General features: G+C 36.0%; 1 protein-coding gene across 1 annotated transcript; it reads right to left on the bottom strand.

Moving 5' to 3' along the window:
• Positions 1-16948: 16948 nt before the first annotated feature.
• LOC107791263 (scarecrow-like protein 30) lies at positions 16949-19459 on the bottom strand. The gene has a single exon (XM_016613294.2). The coding sequence runs from the start codon at positions 19207-19209 to the stop codon at positions 17113-17115; it is 2097 nt and encodes a 698-aa protein (XP_016468780.1). The 5' UTR covers positions 19210-19459; the 3' UTR covers positions 16949-17112.
• Positions 19460-19785: the final 326 nt, after the last annotated feature.

Genomic DNA, 19785 nt, shown 5'->3' with positions numbered 1-19785 from the left:
AATGTGTGACAGAGATCTACAAAATTGCTTTTTTTAAAAACCTCCAGAGTTTTTCACATTTAGCCCGTGTACACACTCGTCACCTCGTGTACACGACTTTCAACACATTACAATTATCACATCAATACCAATCCTAGGAGGAAATTTTTCCCATACAAAGTTAGACAAGTCACTTACCTCGACTTGCTCCAATTTAATCCACTAGTAGGCCCTTTCCTCGATTATCCAACTCTGAATGGCTCGAATCTAGCCAAAATAATTCGATACAGTCAACAAAAATTATAGAATCAATTCCATAACAAAATACTACATTTTTCAATAAAAATCCGCAATTAACTCAAAAATCGCCCGTGGGGCCCACGTCTTAGAATCCGGCGAAAGTTACGAAATATGAATGCTCATTCAACCACGAGTCTAACCATACCAAAATGACTAAATTCCGATAACAATTCGACCATCAAATCCTCAAATCTATCCAAAAGGGTTTTCTAAATCTTCTAACTTAATTTACCAATTAAATGTTAAAAACAATCATGGATTCGAGTAATTTGACCAATGTTGAGTTAAGAACACTTGCCTCGTTGTTTTCCTTGAAAATCGCCTTTTCCCGAGCTCCAATTTGGTAAAAATGGAAAATGGGACAAAATCCCATTTTCAGAACTTAAACTCTTTGCCCAGATATTTCTTCTTCGCGAACGCGGCCAGTGCCTCGCATTCGCGGAGCACAAAATTGTGCTGCCAAATATTGCCTTTCGTGAACGTGAAGTAAACCTCACAAACGCGATGCTTTTTCTGGCTTGGCCTTCGCGAACACGAGCTGCCCTTCGCGAACGCGTAGGCCAAAATCCTCTCTGGCCATTTCCCCTTCGCGAATGCGAGGCTTCGATCGCGAACGCGAAGCTTTACACCTCGACCCTTCGCGAACGCGTGCCCTCGGTCGCCAACGCGAAGCACAAAATGTGCCAGTCCCAATTTATTCTTCGCGAACGCGAGACTCCCCTCTTGAACGTGAAGAAGGAAACCAGAACAGGCATCAAAATATTTCCAGCAGCATTCCAAGTCCGAAACTCAATCTGTTAGCCATCTGGAACTTGCCCGAGGCCCTCGGGACCTCAACCAAATATACGTTGACTCCTAAAATATCATACAGACTTAGTCAAAATCTCAAATCACATCAAATAACGCTAAAATCATAAATCACACCCCAATTCAAGCTTAATGAAACTTAAGAATTTCCAACTTCTACATTCGATGCGTACCTGGCCTATGTGAGAGATATTAGTGTTGACACTCCTACCATGGAGTCAGTTCCTATAGTAAGGGATTTTCTTGATGTATTTCCAGCGGATCTTCAGGGTATGCCACCCGACAGGGATATTGACTTTGGCATTGATTTGTTACCGGGCACTCGGCCCATTTCTATTCCACCATATCGTATGGCCCCAGCAGAGTTGAAGGAATTAAAAGAACAGTTACAGGAGTTGCATGGTAAGGGCTTCATTCGGCCCAGTGTTTCGCCTTGGGGTACTCCTATCTTATTTGTGAAGAAGAAAGATGGTTATATGCGGATGTGTATTGATTAGCGCCAGCTGAACGAGGTTACAGTGAAGAACAGGTGTCCATTGTCACGTATTGATGACCTATTTGATCAGCTTTAGGGTGCCAGAGTGTTCTCTAAGATCGACTTGCGTTTAGGCTATCATCAGTTGAAGATTCGGGAGCCAGATATCCCGAAAACTGCTTTTAGGATTCGATATGGTCATTATGAGTTCCTTGTAATGTCATTTTTGCTAACCAATGCCCCAGCAACATTTATGCACTTAATGAATGTGTATTTCAGCCCCATCTTGATTCTTTCGTCATTGTATTTATTGACGACATTCTGGTGTATTCCCGGAGTCGGGAAGATCATGAGCAACACTTGAGGACTGTGCTTCAGACATTAAGAGAAAAGAAATTATATGCAAAATTTTCAAAGTGTGAATTCTGTACTTTATAATTGTTATGTGACTTGCCGGGGTAATTGGTTCGGGTCCGGTGAGGTTTTTAGAATGAATTGAAATACTTAGTTCCAAAGTTTAAAACTTAAGTTGAAAAGGTTTACTAGATGTCGACCTATGTGTAAACGACCCCGGAATAAAATTTTGATGATTCCAACAGTTCCGTATGGTGATTTTGGACTTAGGAGCGTATACAGAATTTTATTTGAAAGTTCGTAGTTAAATTAGGCTTGAAATGACTAAAATAGGAATTTAAGTTTGGAAGTTTGACCGGGGAGTTGACTTTTTGATATCAGGGTCGGAATCCAGTTCCGAAAATTTTCATAGCTCCTTTATGTCATTTATGACTTGTGTGCAAAATTTGAGGTCAATCGAACTTGATTTGATAGGTTTCAGCATCGAATGTAGAAGTTGAAAATTCTTAAGTTTCATTAAGCTTGAATTGGGGTGTGTACACGACTTTCAACACATTACAATTAGCACATCAATACCAATCCTAGGGAAAATTTCTCCCACACAAGGTTAGACAAGTCACTTACCTCGACTTGCTTTAATTTAATCCACTAGTAGGCCTTTTCTCGATTATCCAACTCTGAATGGCTCGAATCTAGCCAAAATAATTCGATACAGTCAACAAAAATTATAGAATCAATTCCATAAGAAAATACTATATTTTTCAATTAAAATTCGAAATTAACTCAAAAATCGTCCGTGGGTCCCATGTCTCGGAATCCGGTGAAAGTTACGAAATTTGAACGTCCATTCAACAACGAGTCTAACCATACCAAAATGACTAAATTCCGATATCAATTCGACCCTCAAATCCTCAAATCTATCCAAGAGGGTTTTCTAAATCTTCCAACTTAATTCACCAATTAAATTTTAAAAACAACCCTGGATTCGGGTAATTTGACCAATATTGAGTTAAGAACACTTACCCCGTTATTTTTCTTGAAAATCGCCTCTTCCCGAGCTCCAATTTGGTAAAAATGGAAAATGGGATGAAGTCCCACTTTCGGAACTTAAACTCTCTGCCCAGACATTTCTTCTTCGCGAACGCGGTCAGTGCCTCGCGTCCGCGGAGCATAAAATTGTGCTGCCAAACATTGCCCTTCGTGAACGCGAAGGCAACCTCGCGAACGCGATGCCTTGCCTGGCTTAGCCTTCGCAAACGCGAGCTGCCCTTCGCGAACGCAAAGGCAAAAATCCTCTCCGGCCATTTTCCCTTCGCGAACGCGAAGCTTTGCACCTCGACCCTTCGCGAATGCGTACCCTCAGTCGCGAATGCGAAGCACAAAATGTGCCAGTCCCAATTCAATCTGTTAGCTATCCGGAACTCGCTCGAGGCCCTCGAGACCTCAACCAAATATACCAACAAGTCCTAAAATATCATACGGACTTAGTCGAAACCTCAAATTACATCAAATAACACTAAAATCACAAATCACACCCTAATTCAAGCTTAATGAAACTTAAGAATTTTCAACTTCTACATTCGATGCTGAAACCTATCAAATCAAGTTTGATTGACCTCAAATTTCGCACACAAGTCATAAATGAAATAACGGAGCTATGAAAATTTTCGAAACTGGATTCCGACCCTGATATAGAAAAGTCAACTCCCCGGTCAAACTTCCAAACTTAAATTCCTATTTTAGCCATTTCAAGCCTAATTTAACTGTAGACTTCTAAATAAAATTCCGTACACGCTCCTAAGGCCAAAATCACCATACGGAGCTGTTGGAATCATCAAAATTTTATTTCGGGGTCGTTTATATATAGGTCGACATCCAGACAACCTTTTCAACTTAAGTTTTAAACTTTGGAACTAAGTGTTCCAATTCATTCTAAAAACCTCACCGGACCCGAACCAATTACCCCGACAAGTCACATAACAGTTATAAAGTACAGAATGAACAGTAAATGTGGAAACATGGCTACAACTTTTAAAACGACTGGCCGGATCGTTACAATCTCACAACTTTAGGGTGTGTTTGGTACGAAGGAAAATATTTTTCGAAAAATATTTTCCACTTTTCCCATTTTGGTTGGCTTCAATATTTTGGAAAATATTTTCCTCCCATTCAAGGGAATGAAAAACATTTTCCAAAACTCCTTCTCAACCTTCCCCACCCTATTTCTCATCCCCACCCACCCACCTACCCATCAACCCAACCCCAATGTCACCCCACCCTTCACCCCACCCTAAATAAAATTATTATTAATAGTACTTTCTTTTATAAATAGTTTTTTTTTTTTTTTTGCATTTCAACAAATGAGTATTTGTTTTACATGACATAAAAAAGTATTTTTTTTTTATTTCAACAAAATGAGTACTTTCTATTATAACGAGTGTCACTACAAGTTAATCTCATAAAAGTGCACCAACATATTATAATTTTAGGGTGTGTTTGGTATGAAGGAAAATGTTTTCCATGAAAAATGAGTGATTTTATCACTTATTTTCCCTTGTTTGGTTGGTGAGTGAAAAATATTTTCGAAAAATATTTTTTAATATTCTTGGAGGGAAAATTAAATATTAAAATGTTAGGTACTTTATATATTTTACCATTTTGTTCATTTATATATTTTTGAAGTAAAAGTATCTACTAATTCTATGTTAATTAAGTTCATTTGCAGAGTAAAAACATTATTCTAAGATAAAAATCACTATCCTTATTCTTAAAGGTTAGTAGTTCTATTGCAGCTAAATTATTTATTTTATTATTTATAATATTCTATTTATAGTTAACGAGAACCACCTTCATTATGTGTTTCATGTTTAAGTTGTCGCAGTTTATTAAAAATATATTCCGAAAGAAAAAAAAAGTATTTTCATTATGATGTAGAAAATGTATTTTTTTTATTTCAATAAAATGAGTACTTTATTTTCATGTTGTAGAAAGAGTACTTTCTTTTTCAATCAAAATAAAAGTATTTTCTTTTTTGTTATGGCGCACAAATTTTAACGTTATTTTTACGTAAAAAAGTAAAGCAACACATTAATTACTTTGGGTTTGTGTAAATAATTAGAAGAATAATTAAATTTTTGAAGAAAATAGAGCACCTTATCAACTAGTAGGTTACAAGTTTAACTGATCAAGTTAGATACGTGAAGGGTATGTGATTGTTCTGTTGATCTTGTGTGATGACCCAAAAGGTCATCTTATGTTTTAGAACTCGAATCTGCGCTCTTAAGCCTTACAAATTTCATTTTTACCCTCCTTGATTTGCGTGCACAGTCCGGGCATGTTTCTAAAAAACTTTTATGTTGAAAACTGATGAAAATAAGAATTTATGCCTTAAAAGTTAATTTTAGTTGACTTCGGTCAACATTTTAGGTAAACGGGTCCGGATCCATATTTTGACGGTCCCAGTGGGTCCGTATCGAATCATGGGACCTGGGCGTATGCTCGGAATCAAATACGGAGGTCCCTAGCTTGAGTTATGAATTCTTGATGAAAATTAATTATTTTTAAGAATTGATTGATGTTTGGCATTGTTAGTGTCGGGTCCGTATTCTTATTCCGGAGCCCGGTACAAGTTCATTATGATATTTAAGACTTGTCTGTGAAATTCGGTGAGAAACAGAGTTGATTTGACGTGATTCAGACGTCCAGTTGAGAAAATAAAATTTTTAAAGTGTTCTTGAGAATTTCATTTGATTTGGTGCTAAATTTAGAATTCTAGGTGTTATTTTGGCGATTTGATCGCGTGAGCAGGTCCGTATGATGTTTTTAGACTTGTGTACATATTTGGTTTGGAGCCCCGAGGGCTCGGGTGAGTTTCAGATGGGCCACGTGATGTTTTGGACTTGGGAAAAATTTGGTTTTCTGCAGATTCTGGTATGTAGCATATCCTTCTTCGCGTTCGCGAAGGTCCTCTCGCGAACGCGAAGAGTAAACTGATGAGGCTGAGACTTTTTCTTCGCGAACGCGAAGGCCTGGTCGCGAACGCAAAGTGATGGGGGATTTACCCTTTGCGAACGCGACCGGCTCATCGCGAACGCGAGCAATGTCTCACGAACGCGTAGTCCAGTAGGGGGTAGCCATCGCGAACGCGAGAAGGGTCTCACGAACGCAAATGCTTGGCAGCCAGTACCATTCGCGAACGTGACAGTGGCCTCGCGAACGTGATGCACACTGTTGGTAACAGAATCTAAAAACGGGATTTAGCCAAAAATTCGTTTTTCTCAAAAACCAAACGGTGAGAGACGATTTTTCAAAAGCCATTTCTTCGCCAAATTATTGGTAAGTAATTCTAAACCATTTTCTTTCAATTACCCATTACGTTTCATGAATTATCAACCTAAAATCTAGAGTTTTTATGGTAGAATTAGGAGTTAGGGTAGAAACTAGGGATTTCAGAAATTTGGCGATTTAGACCTCAATTTAAGGTCGGATTCCAAAATTAATTACATATTCGGGCTCGGGAGTGAATGTGCAAATGGATTTCGGTCCGAATCTCGAGTTTTGATCAAGCGGGCCCGGGGTCGATTTTTTGACTTTTTGGAGCAAAATTTGGGAAATTTAATTTATGTAATATAATTGATTCCTTTAGCAATATTTGACATTATTGAGTCATTTTTGAATAGTTACGAGTGGTTTGGAGGTGAATTCTAAAGAAAAAACTGTGATTGAGAATTAAGTGGCCTTCGAAGCAAGGTAAGTGTTATGTCTAACCGTGACTTGAGGTAATTAGGAATATTAGATTACCTGCTAAGTGAAATTCATGTGAGCGGCGTATATGTGAGGTGACGAGTACTTATGCGCCGCCAATTTACCTGTTTTCCATGTTTCTCTATTTTTTTCTTATATTGTCTCTTTCCTATGCCTAATTGCTACGTGTTATACTAGTGTTGTTCAATTTATCGTTCTTATCATGTTTACGGATTTTCTAGTGATAATTGAGTTTTTATTTCAAAGTTGAGATTGATATTATAGAACCAAATGTTGAAGTAAGGTTTGTACTTGTTATTCTATCTCCCTGTTGTTATTTATGCATTGCATTATGGTAAGGGAGTTTTTATTTCAAAGTTGAGATTGATATTATAGAACCAAATGTTGAAGTAAGGTTTGTACTTGTTATTCTATCTCCCTGTTGTTATTTATGCATTGCATTATGGTAAGGGAGAGTGTTAATGCACGAAGGGTGATGCCGTACCATATTATGAGTGTTAATGCACGAAGGGTGATGCCGTGCCATATTGTGAGTGTTAATGCACGAAGGGTGATGCCGTGCCATAATATGAGAGTTAATGCACGAAGGGTGATGCCCTGTCGTTTCTATTGATTTTATGGTGAGATTGAGAGTAAAAGCTCGAAGGATAATGCCGTGCATTTTTTCTTTACTATATTCACTATTCCTGTTGATTCATGATATGTTGACTGCTCCAGTTATCATTCTATTGTATTTCTTTATATCGTATTCCCCTCAGCATGTTTTCCTCCCGACATTTCCTGTTTAGTTCTTTATTTCTGTTATTTGTATATACACTGTTAAATTGTACAGGTTGATTTGTAAGTGCCTTGCCTTAGCCTCGTCACTACTTCGTCGAGGTTAGGCTCGACAGTTACCAGTACATGGAGTCGGTTGTACTGATACTGCACTCTGCACTTTCTGTGCAGATTTTGGTACCGGCTCGATTTGATCGAGATTTTTGCTATTGGTCCGCTGTCCGGAGACTCAAGGTAGATCTGTCGGCGTTCACAGACCTTGAAGTCCTCGTCTATCTTCTTTGTCCTACTGTTTCTTTCAGTCATACAGTTGTATTTCTTTCAGACTATTTGTCATGACCCAAAATCCCACCACAAGCGTCGTGATGGCACCTAGTCTCTTTTGAAGCCTAGGTAAGCCGATTTAGATTATCTTTTGAAGCCATTTTTTTTTGAAACTAACAGCGAAAATAGTTACAATACACAACCTCCCAAGACTGGTAGTACTGAGTCACGAACTCTAACTGAATACATGGAATGAACACGAGGACCGAATATACACTACTGTTTGATTTCAAATTAACAGTACAATGAAATGAAAAGACTCCAAGGGACTGCGACGGCCAAGCAGTTCTACCTTGAATCCTTACGATCGGGCTTTAACTCTGCTCAAGTTCGATATCTTCAATACCTGGCTCTGCACAAAAATGTGCAGAAGTATAGTATGAGTACACCACGGTCGGTACCCAGTAAGTATCAAGACTAACCTCAATGGAGTAGAGACGAGGTACAGTCAAGACACTCACTAGTCTAATAACCTGTGCAATATAATATAAAAAAAATAATAGAAAATAAATAATAATAAGGGCAGGATAAAACAACCAGTGATATGCACAACAGACAACAAGAATACCATTAATATCACTCAACAATTAATAAACACAATTACACTCAATTAAATCAAAGTCCCTCAAGTAAGTGTCCTTCACATATAATTCTTCCAGATAACTCTTTTTCAAATATAATTTTCTCAAATAATTATTTTTCAAATATAATTCTTTCAATAAATCTTTTCAAATATAATTTTCTCAAATAAATATCTTTCAAATACAATTCTTTCATATAAAAAGAATACGGGTCTCAGTCCATTTTTATATTTTTCGTAAACACGGGTCTCAACCCATTTTCATATTTTCACGGCACCTCGTGTCCATAATTAAATTATCATATTTCCCCGGAACCTCGTGCCCTCATTTCATATCACAATTGCACGGACAATTCACGTGCCAATTATCATTATCATTTCATCACAGCACCTCGTGCCCACATTTCATATCACAATCTGCACGGATAATTCACGTGCCAAATATCCTTATTATTTACTCACGGCACCTCGTGCCCACATTTTATTTTATAAACCGCCTGGCAATAGCCACAAGCTCTCAATTTCAACATAAATCAGATTGTTTTCAATTTACCAACAACTAGACAAATTGCACAAGGTATAAAAGTAAACACAAGAAAATCACAACATCGCATGAAAATTATCAACACCACAACCCCACATCATCACATATCGTCCCTGACAATAGCCACCCTTATCGCTCCTATTGCCACCCTTATCACTCATATAGCCATCCTTATCGCTCCGCCCAGACAATATCAATAGCCACCCTTATCGCTCTTATTGCCACCATTATCGCTCCGCCCAGACAATATTCCAACAACACAACAACAGTGAAATGCCACCCTTATACCCACATAATATTAACGGTGAAATGTCACTCTTATCTCCTCAAAATAATAATTCACACAACACAACAATTTACACGGTAAATTATCACGACAACATAACAAAATCAGTTCACATTACAGTTTGCTCAATGGCCACAACAAATTCCAAAGATATAACAAAATCATTTAATTTCACAATAAATAGCCAAAAGCTCCACACAATGTGTACAACACTCAGAAACAACCAATAGAGATAGCAATTACTCAACATAAAGCAAAGTCTTCATTAAATTCAAATTTGTAATAATTATATAAACACCTTTTCTTAAGCTCATTTAATTAATTATTTGCAGAAAAAAAATCCATAACGAAATTAAATTACAATAATTATCAAACCATCAAATTCATGGAATTACATAAATAATCAAGTAACAATCACAACAAATTATCATATAACAACAGATTTCAACAACAACGAGGATTTAGGCACGATAAATAGATGTTTAAATATATACCAACAATTACCCAATTTACCACACAATATTCTCAAGACTTTAGCTCAATCAAAATTTACACATATAAGCCGAGTACGTACTCGTCACCTCGCGTACGCGGCTTTTCACATTTTACAAATGGCACAAAAGATTCGATGCCTAAGGAAAAATTCCCCCACTCGAGATTAAGCAAGACACTTACCTTTTTGAAATTACGCCGGTATTCCAAAATAACCTTCTTGCTTGAATTGACCTCCTGACAGCTCAAATCTATCCAAATTAATTGATAACTTCATTAAGAATCATAGGAAACAATTCTGGATAATAATATGTCGACTTAAAAATTTATTCCAAAAATTCAACAAAAGTCAACGCGTGACCCGCCCCTCGGAACCCGACAAAATTTTCATGAAATCTGAACACCCATTCCGATACGAGTTCAACCATACCAATTTTATCGAATTCCAATAACAACTCGACCTCCAAATCTCAAATTTTCGGTTTTGAAAGATTTTGCAAAAATCTTGATTTTCCTCCATTAAATCTGAATTAAATGATGGATTCAAAAACATAATCATGGAAATTAATCAAAACTCGATAAGAATCACTTACCCCAAACACCCACGCAAGAATCCCCCCAAAAATCGCCTTCTACCGAGCTCCCAATTAGATTTTGAGTTATGAATTCAAACCCTCATTTTTGGGACTTTTAATTCTGCCCAGATAGGTCTTCTTCGCGTTCGCGACCTCTGTCTCGCGTTAGCGAAGGCCAAAAACTCGCTGCCTCAAATTCATCTTCGCGTTCGCGTTACCAGCGTCGCGTTCGCGAAGGCCTGCCATACATATCATCATGTTCGCGTTCAAGCTATCGCGTTCGCGATGCACTCAGGTCCTACTGCTTCGCGTTCGCGATTGAATCTCCGCGTTCGCGAAAGCTGATGACTCCAGGCCCAGTCCCCTCCTTCCTTCTACGCGTTCGCGAATGGCCCATCGCGTTCGCGTAGGTTCTTCAGGCATAGCTTCGCGTTCGTGAGCTCTCCTTCGCGAAGGCCAAATCCCAGTAGCCTCAAAACTCCTCTTCGCGTTCGCGTTACTCTATTCGCGTTAACGAAGAAGGAAGTCAGATACCAGATACAGCAGTTCCGAAACAGTCCGAAATGATCCGAAACCACCCCGAAACGCACCCGAGGCCCCCGGGACCTCAACCAAATACACCAAAAAGTCCTAAAACATCATACGAACTTAGTCGAATTCTCAAATCACCTCAAACAACATCAAAACGACGAATCGAACCCCAAATCAAAATCTATGAACTTTGAACTTTCAAATTCTATAACTTGTGTCGAAACATATCAAATCAATCCGGAATGACTACAAATTTTGCACACGAGTCATAATTGACATTATGGACCTACTCCAACTTTCGGAATCAGATTCCGACCCCGATATCAAAAGTCCACTTCCGATCCAATTCTCCAAAAATTCGACTTTCGCCATTTCAAGCCTAAATTAGCTACAGACCTCAGATTCACAGTCCGTACACGCTCCTAAGTCCAAAATCATCCAACCGAGCTAATGGAATCGACAAAACTCCATTCCGGAGTCGTCTTCACACAATTCCGACTACGGTCAAAATCCTAAGACTTAAGCTTCCGTCTTAGGGACTAAGTGTCCCAAATCACTCTGAATCATCCGTAAATCAAACTCGACCACACACGCGAGTCATAATACATATTGCGAAGCTGCTCGAGACCTTAAGTCACTGAACGGGGCGTAAATTCTTAAAACAACAAGTCGAGTCGCTACACTATTACTTCTAGAAAATTCTAGAATGCTCGTGAATTATGACTCCAGATTCGGGTGGTAGTAATTAATACAGTTTTATAATATTCCGCACTTATCACATTTCATCTTAGTTAATTATTATTCTTTACTGAATGAAAATAAGGAATTGGTTTAATGATTTTCTAACGTTGTCTTGTCTAACAAGTGAAATATTAGGCACCACCACAATCCCGTCGATAAGAAATTCCAGATCGTAACATCCTGCTTAATGAGATGAAATGAAATCATCTCACAAGTCAAGGTAGTTTGCAAAGCTTGTGAAATCCTAAACATATATGCAGTAAATTACCGTAAACCAAAAGTGGATAAATAAAAAAGAGAAAAATATGATACGATAATTATCTTTTATCTTAGGATTAATGGGATAGGAACGCCACTGGCGTACGCAGGATTTTTCATAAGCGGTGTCACTATTTAACAAAGTAAACAATTAAATAAATTACTGTAATATATATATATATTACAGTAATTTAAAGATATGTTCTTCGAATTGCATCATTGTCATTTGAATGATATTTTCGAATTGTTAATCTTTCCCAGGATCAACAATCGCCAAACTCGTGTAAACAAATAAATCCTAATGGCTCGGGTTATTATGAGTCGGATTATTTATGGATCGGGTCTAATAGCCAGGTGGACTAATAAATTAATGCCACTTATTTAATTAAGGGACCCACATATGCCATCTCATGATTCTGTTAAAAGAGGGATATTTTTAATCCAAAAGTTAACGTTAAGGGCAATTATGGCCTAATAAGTGGAAGGAGGGCAAAGTTAAATCATTTTCAATACGTTAGAAACATTTTTAACCCTTTTTCGTTATATATATATATATATATATATATATATATATATATATATATATATATATATATATATATATAATAAAAATTTTCGACCAAGCGGTGTCCATGTAAATCCGCCCCTGGGGGAGGCCGTTGGGTGAAGGTGGGTGACTAGTTATTTTAAAATTAGTACTACTATCTAGCAGGCATTCGTCGTTTCTAATTCAGGGGCGAAGCCATAATAGTACTTAAGCATTCGAAATTTTTTAGTAACTTTAATTCAAATTTTGCACTTGTATTAAAATAATTATTTAGTATGTATAAATAGTTTGTTCTGAAGCCAATAAACCAAAAAGGATGTGATCAAAATTCATGAACTTAAAATCTTAAATCTGCCCTGTCTAATTTCACAATATTTTTCACAGCGTTGGTTTATCATGGCACGCACGATACCAATTACCAAATTCAGAATTATTATTCAGGAGAAGACATATCACCCATATTTGCTGCATTATATATAGCCGCTATGACATGTATTCGTTGTCTTCCTTCCATACATTTGCGAAAAATCATGCATTCACCAGCTAGCATTTATTATATGGATTTACTGTATAATACCTACATTCTAATTAAGAAAAAATTAATGAATTTTGAAATTTATTTAAAATAAGTTATAAATATTTTTGTGGCTATAAATCATTGCACTAAGGGTAAAATAAAAAATTTAAAGTTAAATTGTTACTCTGTTAAATATAGAAAGATATTATTCTTTTTACAACTGGCTAATAAGGAAAGAACGCCACATGAATATGAATTGAGATGGAGGGAGATATATTAACAATTTTTATATTTCAGTCTATTTAACTTGTTTTAGCAGATGCTCTGTCTTACTTGCCAATGTTTTCACTATTAACGGATATTTATTTTAATTATAGTTTTAAATGACTTGATAGTATAATTTTTATACAATCAACGTATAAAACAACTTAGCTAATATATCGTCTGACCAATATAATATGTAATACGTCTGTATACCATAAATGATGTTCATCCTCTTTTCTCTCTTTTGCTTCTGAGACTGGTAAAAATGAGTAAGGGAATAAATATTTGGTCCCATTCCTGTGTATTTCTAAAGGACATGACTACTCTTAATTAGTAGGAAATTGAATGTGCTTGTTTTTTAAAAAATAATACTAAATTCCAAGTATGCGGTTGAAAACACTTACTCTCTTCTTATGTACTATGAATTATTGTTTTATTTCCTTGCATGTGTATATATGGTTATTGGTTACTGATTTGGCAAAGTAACAGATTTAGGGGAAAAGACAATAGTACAATAGCCCTGCCAAAAGTCATTCATGTGCATTGTATTCATAAGACAACTTTATTATTTATGTGCATTGAGATATATTATCCACAGGAGTAGGTTAGGGCAACTTGGACATGTTTTTGTGCACATATGTACACAGATTTGAAACCATAAAACTGTAAGTCATGAATTAATAGTGACGAAAAATTGTAAGTCAAAAGATTTTCCTTCATCTATATTTTACACATGAAAATTCTCGAGAAATCACGCAACGATATTTAATTTTTCCTTACATATGTATGGTATCGGGGTAGCAAACGGGCGGGCCGGATCGGATATGAGTACGTAAAAAAAGAGTAATGCAAAATGAATAAATTATCTGACCCAATCATATTTAATATAGATAGAAAATGAGTTAACCGGCGAATAATATGGAGATTTGTATTATATGTGGCTTCTTGAATATGATAACTTTGGGAGAATTCCTAGTCTCCCAAGCTTGAAGAACCCCTAATTTGAGTCTTTGTAAATATAAAAGTTAAACCCATTGATTAACTATTTTTAAGTGGATAATAAGGATCTTATCAATATTTGACCCATTTTAAAAAAATTCATTATCCAACCTATTTTTTAATGAAAAAAATATGGATAGATAACTATTTTTTTTTTATCTATTTCACCACCACTAGTATGGTATAGCTTCTTGGTTTGACCGTCTTTGGGACTTTTGTCTTGTCTTCAAAGTACGTATGGCGGACTAGTTTGTTTTACGTAAACAAAAACAACAAACTTAGTGAAGTCTAGAAATGATAATGTCTACGCAATCTTATACCTACCTTATACAGACAGAAAAGCAGTTTTCGATAAATCGTTCTACTTAAAAAAATATGGCAAAAATATTTACCACTACAACATTTACGAAACAGTAACCAACAGCTAAGCTTAAATGATTCATGAGAAATAGAGTAAATAAATTTTCCGAACAGCAAACCTTTTTCTAGTGGTCGAATATTTACATAAATTATTGGTCAAATAAAAAACAATTAAAGGGAAGGCGCAAGTAAAACTAGGAGAAAGAAACTGCCAGGAAAATAGCAAATTAAACTAAAAGTTCACACCAAGAAAAAGAAAATGAAACAAAAGCTGACGGAGATTCTCATATTTTTAGGAAATATGTTTCGTTGATCGCAATTCGCAAGTAGACTAGGTGTTTACGACAGGAATCGTTAGCCAGCTAGACTTTGACAGTTGTTTTGGAAAAAAACATTGTTTTACAGTTTTTGATAATCCGTTGAATTTATATTTTGATTTGATTATATTAGGTTGAACATTTGAAAAGGAAGGAAATTAATTATAACGATTTACTAAGTTAACATGCATTATATACTAACAATACATAAAACTGTAGAAGTATTTAAAAGTGAGTAACAAATAAAATAATTCCAAATTTGGAAGAAACGCAGTATAAGGTGAAAAGTATGGTAGAATGGCAGAGAAAGTAGGAGAAGAATAAGGGTGTACAGATGAAACCGACAAATCGCACCAACTCAATAAATCGAAATCTGAAACAACCTGATCTATGTATACCCTAGCTAAGACATGCCATGCAATTTTGGATCTTTGTATACCCTAGCTAAAACATTGTTTTACATTTTTTGATAATCCGTTGAATTTATATTTTGATTATATTAGGTTGAACATTTGAAAAAGAAGGAAATTAATTATAACGATTTACTAAGTTAACATGCATTATATAGCTAAGACATGCCATGCAAATAGTTGGCGAATGTATACTATTCGGGGTATTATCACTTTTAGCCCGCGTAAGAAACTATTTATATTCGGTAGTCAAAAAAGTGTATAAAATTTGTATAATTTTTATATATAACATACGGAATGTATATATATACAAAAAATATAAATTTTTTCGGCTATTATTTATTTTCCCTATACTCTATGTATAATCAATATATAATACTTTCAATTTATGTGAACCTATTTGATTGAGTACTGAGTTTAAGAAAAAAAAGAATACTTTTGAACTTGCAGTATTAAATAAAGAACATATATTTTGTATGATTATAAATTATTGTATAAAGGTAAATTGTTTCCAAATATGAAAATAGGTCATTCTTTTTACTACGGACTAAAAAGTAAATAGGTTCACATAAAAAACGGAGGGAGTATATATACAACTATGTATAATAAGTGTATAATCTATTTATATCGGCTAGAAAAAATAAATAGAAATAGTGAAACTGGATGGCTATTTGTATAAAGATCCCGATTTGGTTCTCATTGTTAGTAACTCTGCATCAGGCAATGGTAATGACCGTAGAAATGAAATCAGGTAGCTACTCTAAAGGGTTGCTATTTAGAAATTAGCTAGCGCGTGATGAATTTCAAATTTTCAGTTCAATTTTTTAGGACAAAAAATGTCCTGAGTTGTCCTGAAGTTAAGATTTTTAGTTTAAGTTTCATGATAAAATAAGTAATGGTTAATCTCTAAATAATATATCTGAGAATGGCTATATGTGTCTTGCCCCGTAATGACCCGCCATACAAATTATATTCCTTTCTTACATTAAGAGGAAAAGCTAAAATCTTGCTAAAGGAAAAAATATATAGCCAGCAAAATTTCCAGATGTTGACTGATTCTCACTCATTCATGTTCATACAAGATTGATGATTGCAAGATTTGCCTATTACTCTTGAATTCAGCTACGTTGCAGTAACAACTTGTTTGGATGGTCGTTACCCATTGTATCGTATTGCATTGTTATTCCAAAATAATATTTGTTTTGATTGTTTCATTAAAATTGGTTGTATTGTATTGTTAAATCCATTGTTCCGGAATAATGAAAAGTCCCATTTTTTTAAACAACCGATTTGATGTGGTGGGATTATTTCCTAATTTTCTTTCAAATTATGCCCTAACTTATTACTCCATAATTCTATTTTACCTTTTACCTTTTTTTTTTTAACTCCAAATCTCCAATATAACATACTTTGTCTTCATCCTTTTTTCCAAATCTCCAACCTATAACATACTTTCATAAAAGGTATATGTTTTGCCTTCTTTTTGTTTTGTTTTTTCTCCTAATGTGATTTTAACTCCAATTATTTGTTCCTGTGTTTTGCCAATTCTCGTTCCTTTCTTTATAAGACATATTTGATGATAAATTAGTAGAAAAGGGTTTTCTTATATTATTTTTATGCGTAATTTTTGATAAATTTAATATTTAAATAATAGAGGGTATTTTAGTAAACGTAACAGTTACAGTACAGTACGATATAGTCAAATCAAACAACAAAATGTTATTTAACAATAGTGAACAGTACAATCTATTCAAATATTGTATTCATATAACGATGCAATACAATACAATACAATACAATACATTATAAAACGATGAGTAACAACCATTCAAACAAGCTGTAAATTAACAGCTTTATTTATGTATATTCCTTTTCCGGACCCCGCGCATAGCGGGAGATTAGTGCGCACTTTTATTTATGTATAGGCTGCCAAACAGAGAGTGCATACATTATTCTTCCTTTCCAACCCTGCAACATCCAATTACTATCTTCATCCACTAGAAAATCCCTGTGATAAAACATTCTCACCTTGGCCTTAACTTCCTTGACAATGTCTTGATTCAACGGAAGTTGCCTGAACCCCGCTATCTGATTCCTCACTGACCATTGCTTGTAACTCTCCGGCCTCTCAACTCTCTCCGTCCCTTCACAAGCTATAACGTTCCTTATATCTCTTCCGAATACTTCTTGCTCGAATATCATCCTCCCTTCATCTTCTCGTGTCATTGTAGCTTCGAACATGTCAAACTGAGACGAGAAATGAAATAAAGCTTCTCGAAATCTTGTAGTGAAGAAAGAGGCATTGTACATAGCGTTCACGATCCCATGAACGAACCAGTGTGGATTTATTTCCTTGATCAATTTTAGAACAGCATTTCTCGGACTGTTGCTGCCATGTGATAATACTGTTTCATCGGGTACATTCTTTAGCCTGTACAAACAATTGACAACCACAGTTTCATCTTGTTCAATAATCAGATCTTCTAGTTTAATATCATCCCATTTCTTTGCTATTGCTTTATATTCAAATGGAACACCAAATCTCTTGCAATAATTCTCCAATCGACGTCCTGTCTCCTCGACTCTCTCAGCTGGTCGAAAACCTGGTTGAGGGAAATCAATTCCTGTAATCTTAAGCTTTGGAGGTCCACCTGGCCTAAGGGAAATTCCATGTATTATACAAGGCCATTGAAATCCATATAGTATCCCAAAATCTATTATGTGAATCTTTGGAGCTTCATTGGTTAATTTTGCGATAGACTTGTTAGCAAATATGTTTGACATTCTCTTGAATGGACAAGCTGTGATGTATACCTGAAATGCTTTTAAGAAATCTGCAGCTGATAATATTGATTTCTTAGGAGTAGTAATTGTGTCTCCACCACCACCAGCAAACCGAGCTTCGAGGGCATTGGCAAAGCAATAGGCCAATCTAGCAGTAGGATCGCCTAAGGGAGAAGAGTGTTGCCTGATTTTGCTGAGAACTTCCACAAAAGTCTTGCTGTTATAGCTAGCTACTGCTTCCGCGCATCGTGTTAGGAGACTGGTAAGATCTACTACTTCATTAGTCTTTACACCTTTTTTGCTTCCACGTGGCCTTCCTCTTTTAGACTGCTTTATATGACGGCTTTTTTGCTTGTCCCATGCTACATTTTCTGATGATGATCTTGATCCGTCGTCACACGAATCCTCAACATAAAATGCAGGATTCATATCTGGACAAAGAAGTGCCTTATCGTAGTACTCCTCATGAGTTTGCTCTTCTGTTTCCTCTGTACCATTACTCGCAAACTGCTTGCTATTTGGCCCGTTTGATGATTCGCCACATTCCTCTCGATTGTGCTTCTTTTTCCCCTCTGACTTTGATGTCCCCCCTTGATTGTTAGTATTTGGGGAGTTTACACCATAATAGATATTCCTATGATCACCATTAGCAGCAGCAGCAGCTTGACAATTATTGTTCAAAGGAGTGTTTCCACGTATTCCAGTATTTGAAGCATTGAAATCAGAAATCAAGTTGGGCTGATCAAGAAAGTGATTGAAGTTGTCGTCTAGCAGACAATGAGTAGTACTAATAAAAGCATGATTAACTGGAAAATCAGTACTAGAACAGTGTTCGACGATTGTTGGATCGTTGTTGTTGTTGTCAGTGAGGGCATCATAAAAAGATTTCTCAGCAGCCTGAAGAGCAACGCAATCTTGAAACATGCAAGGTCTACTTTCTAAATCATCATCTTCTTCCAAAAGCATCTGTTGTATATACTTAAACACTCCATCAAAGTAGTCGCTTTCGACTACTGTTTGATCACAACCACCACCACCCTCAACAACAACGTTATCATTATTTGATGATGTTCCGCAACTCGATGAAAAGAACACAACATCATGATGATCAGCACTGCTAAATTCATTGCCAAGATTAGTACTGGTCATAGCGAAACGATGACAAAGTTCGAGTCCATCTGATGATCTATGATCAACTGATGGAAAATAGGTATTAGTATTCATTATAGAAAAGGCTTTTTTGATGAGCTAACTTATTCACAGACAGCTAAATATAAACTTGAAGTGGACGAAAACGTACAAAGTTGGAGTTATACATGGGAAATGGTAGAGAGATCTAGATCAGAATGAAGAAAAACTACAAGTTAAGCTATTGTCTATATGTACACAAGCTAACCTTAGAAAACTGGGAAATTTTGGAATACAGAAAATTAACAGGAGCCGAAATGAGAAGGAAATGAAAGGTGATAGAGAAACCGACTATAGTAAAATACTATTTATAGAATTATAGAAGAGATGGGATAATGATATATATAGTTTTGGTGATATATTATATTTCAGGGGACAAAAAGGGCTGGGAAGTAGGGACTCATCGGTGGGCAAAATATTGTAAATCTCGATATCAATAATTGTTGACACTCGATCTGGTTCCTCAACATGTGACTCTGTCACTATTTTGGACACAGCTAATGTTATCTAAATCCGAATGCAAACATTCTACGATGCTGCATCATTTGTCGGGTGTAACATGCAACGAATTAACTTTCAGCTCGCGGTCAAGATTTAGGGGTGTCAAATGGT

This window comes from Nicotiana tabacum, chromosome 22 (genome assembly GCF_000715075.1).
Source record: "Nicotiana tabacum cultivar K326 chromosome 22, ASM71507v2, whole genome shotgun sequence".
NCBI classification, from domain to species: Eukaryota; Viridiplantae; Streptophyta; class Magnoliopsida; order Solanales; family Solanaceae; genus Nicotiana; species Nicotiana tabacum.
This window is presented reverse-complemented; position numbering and strand designations above follow the sequence as displayed.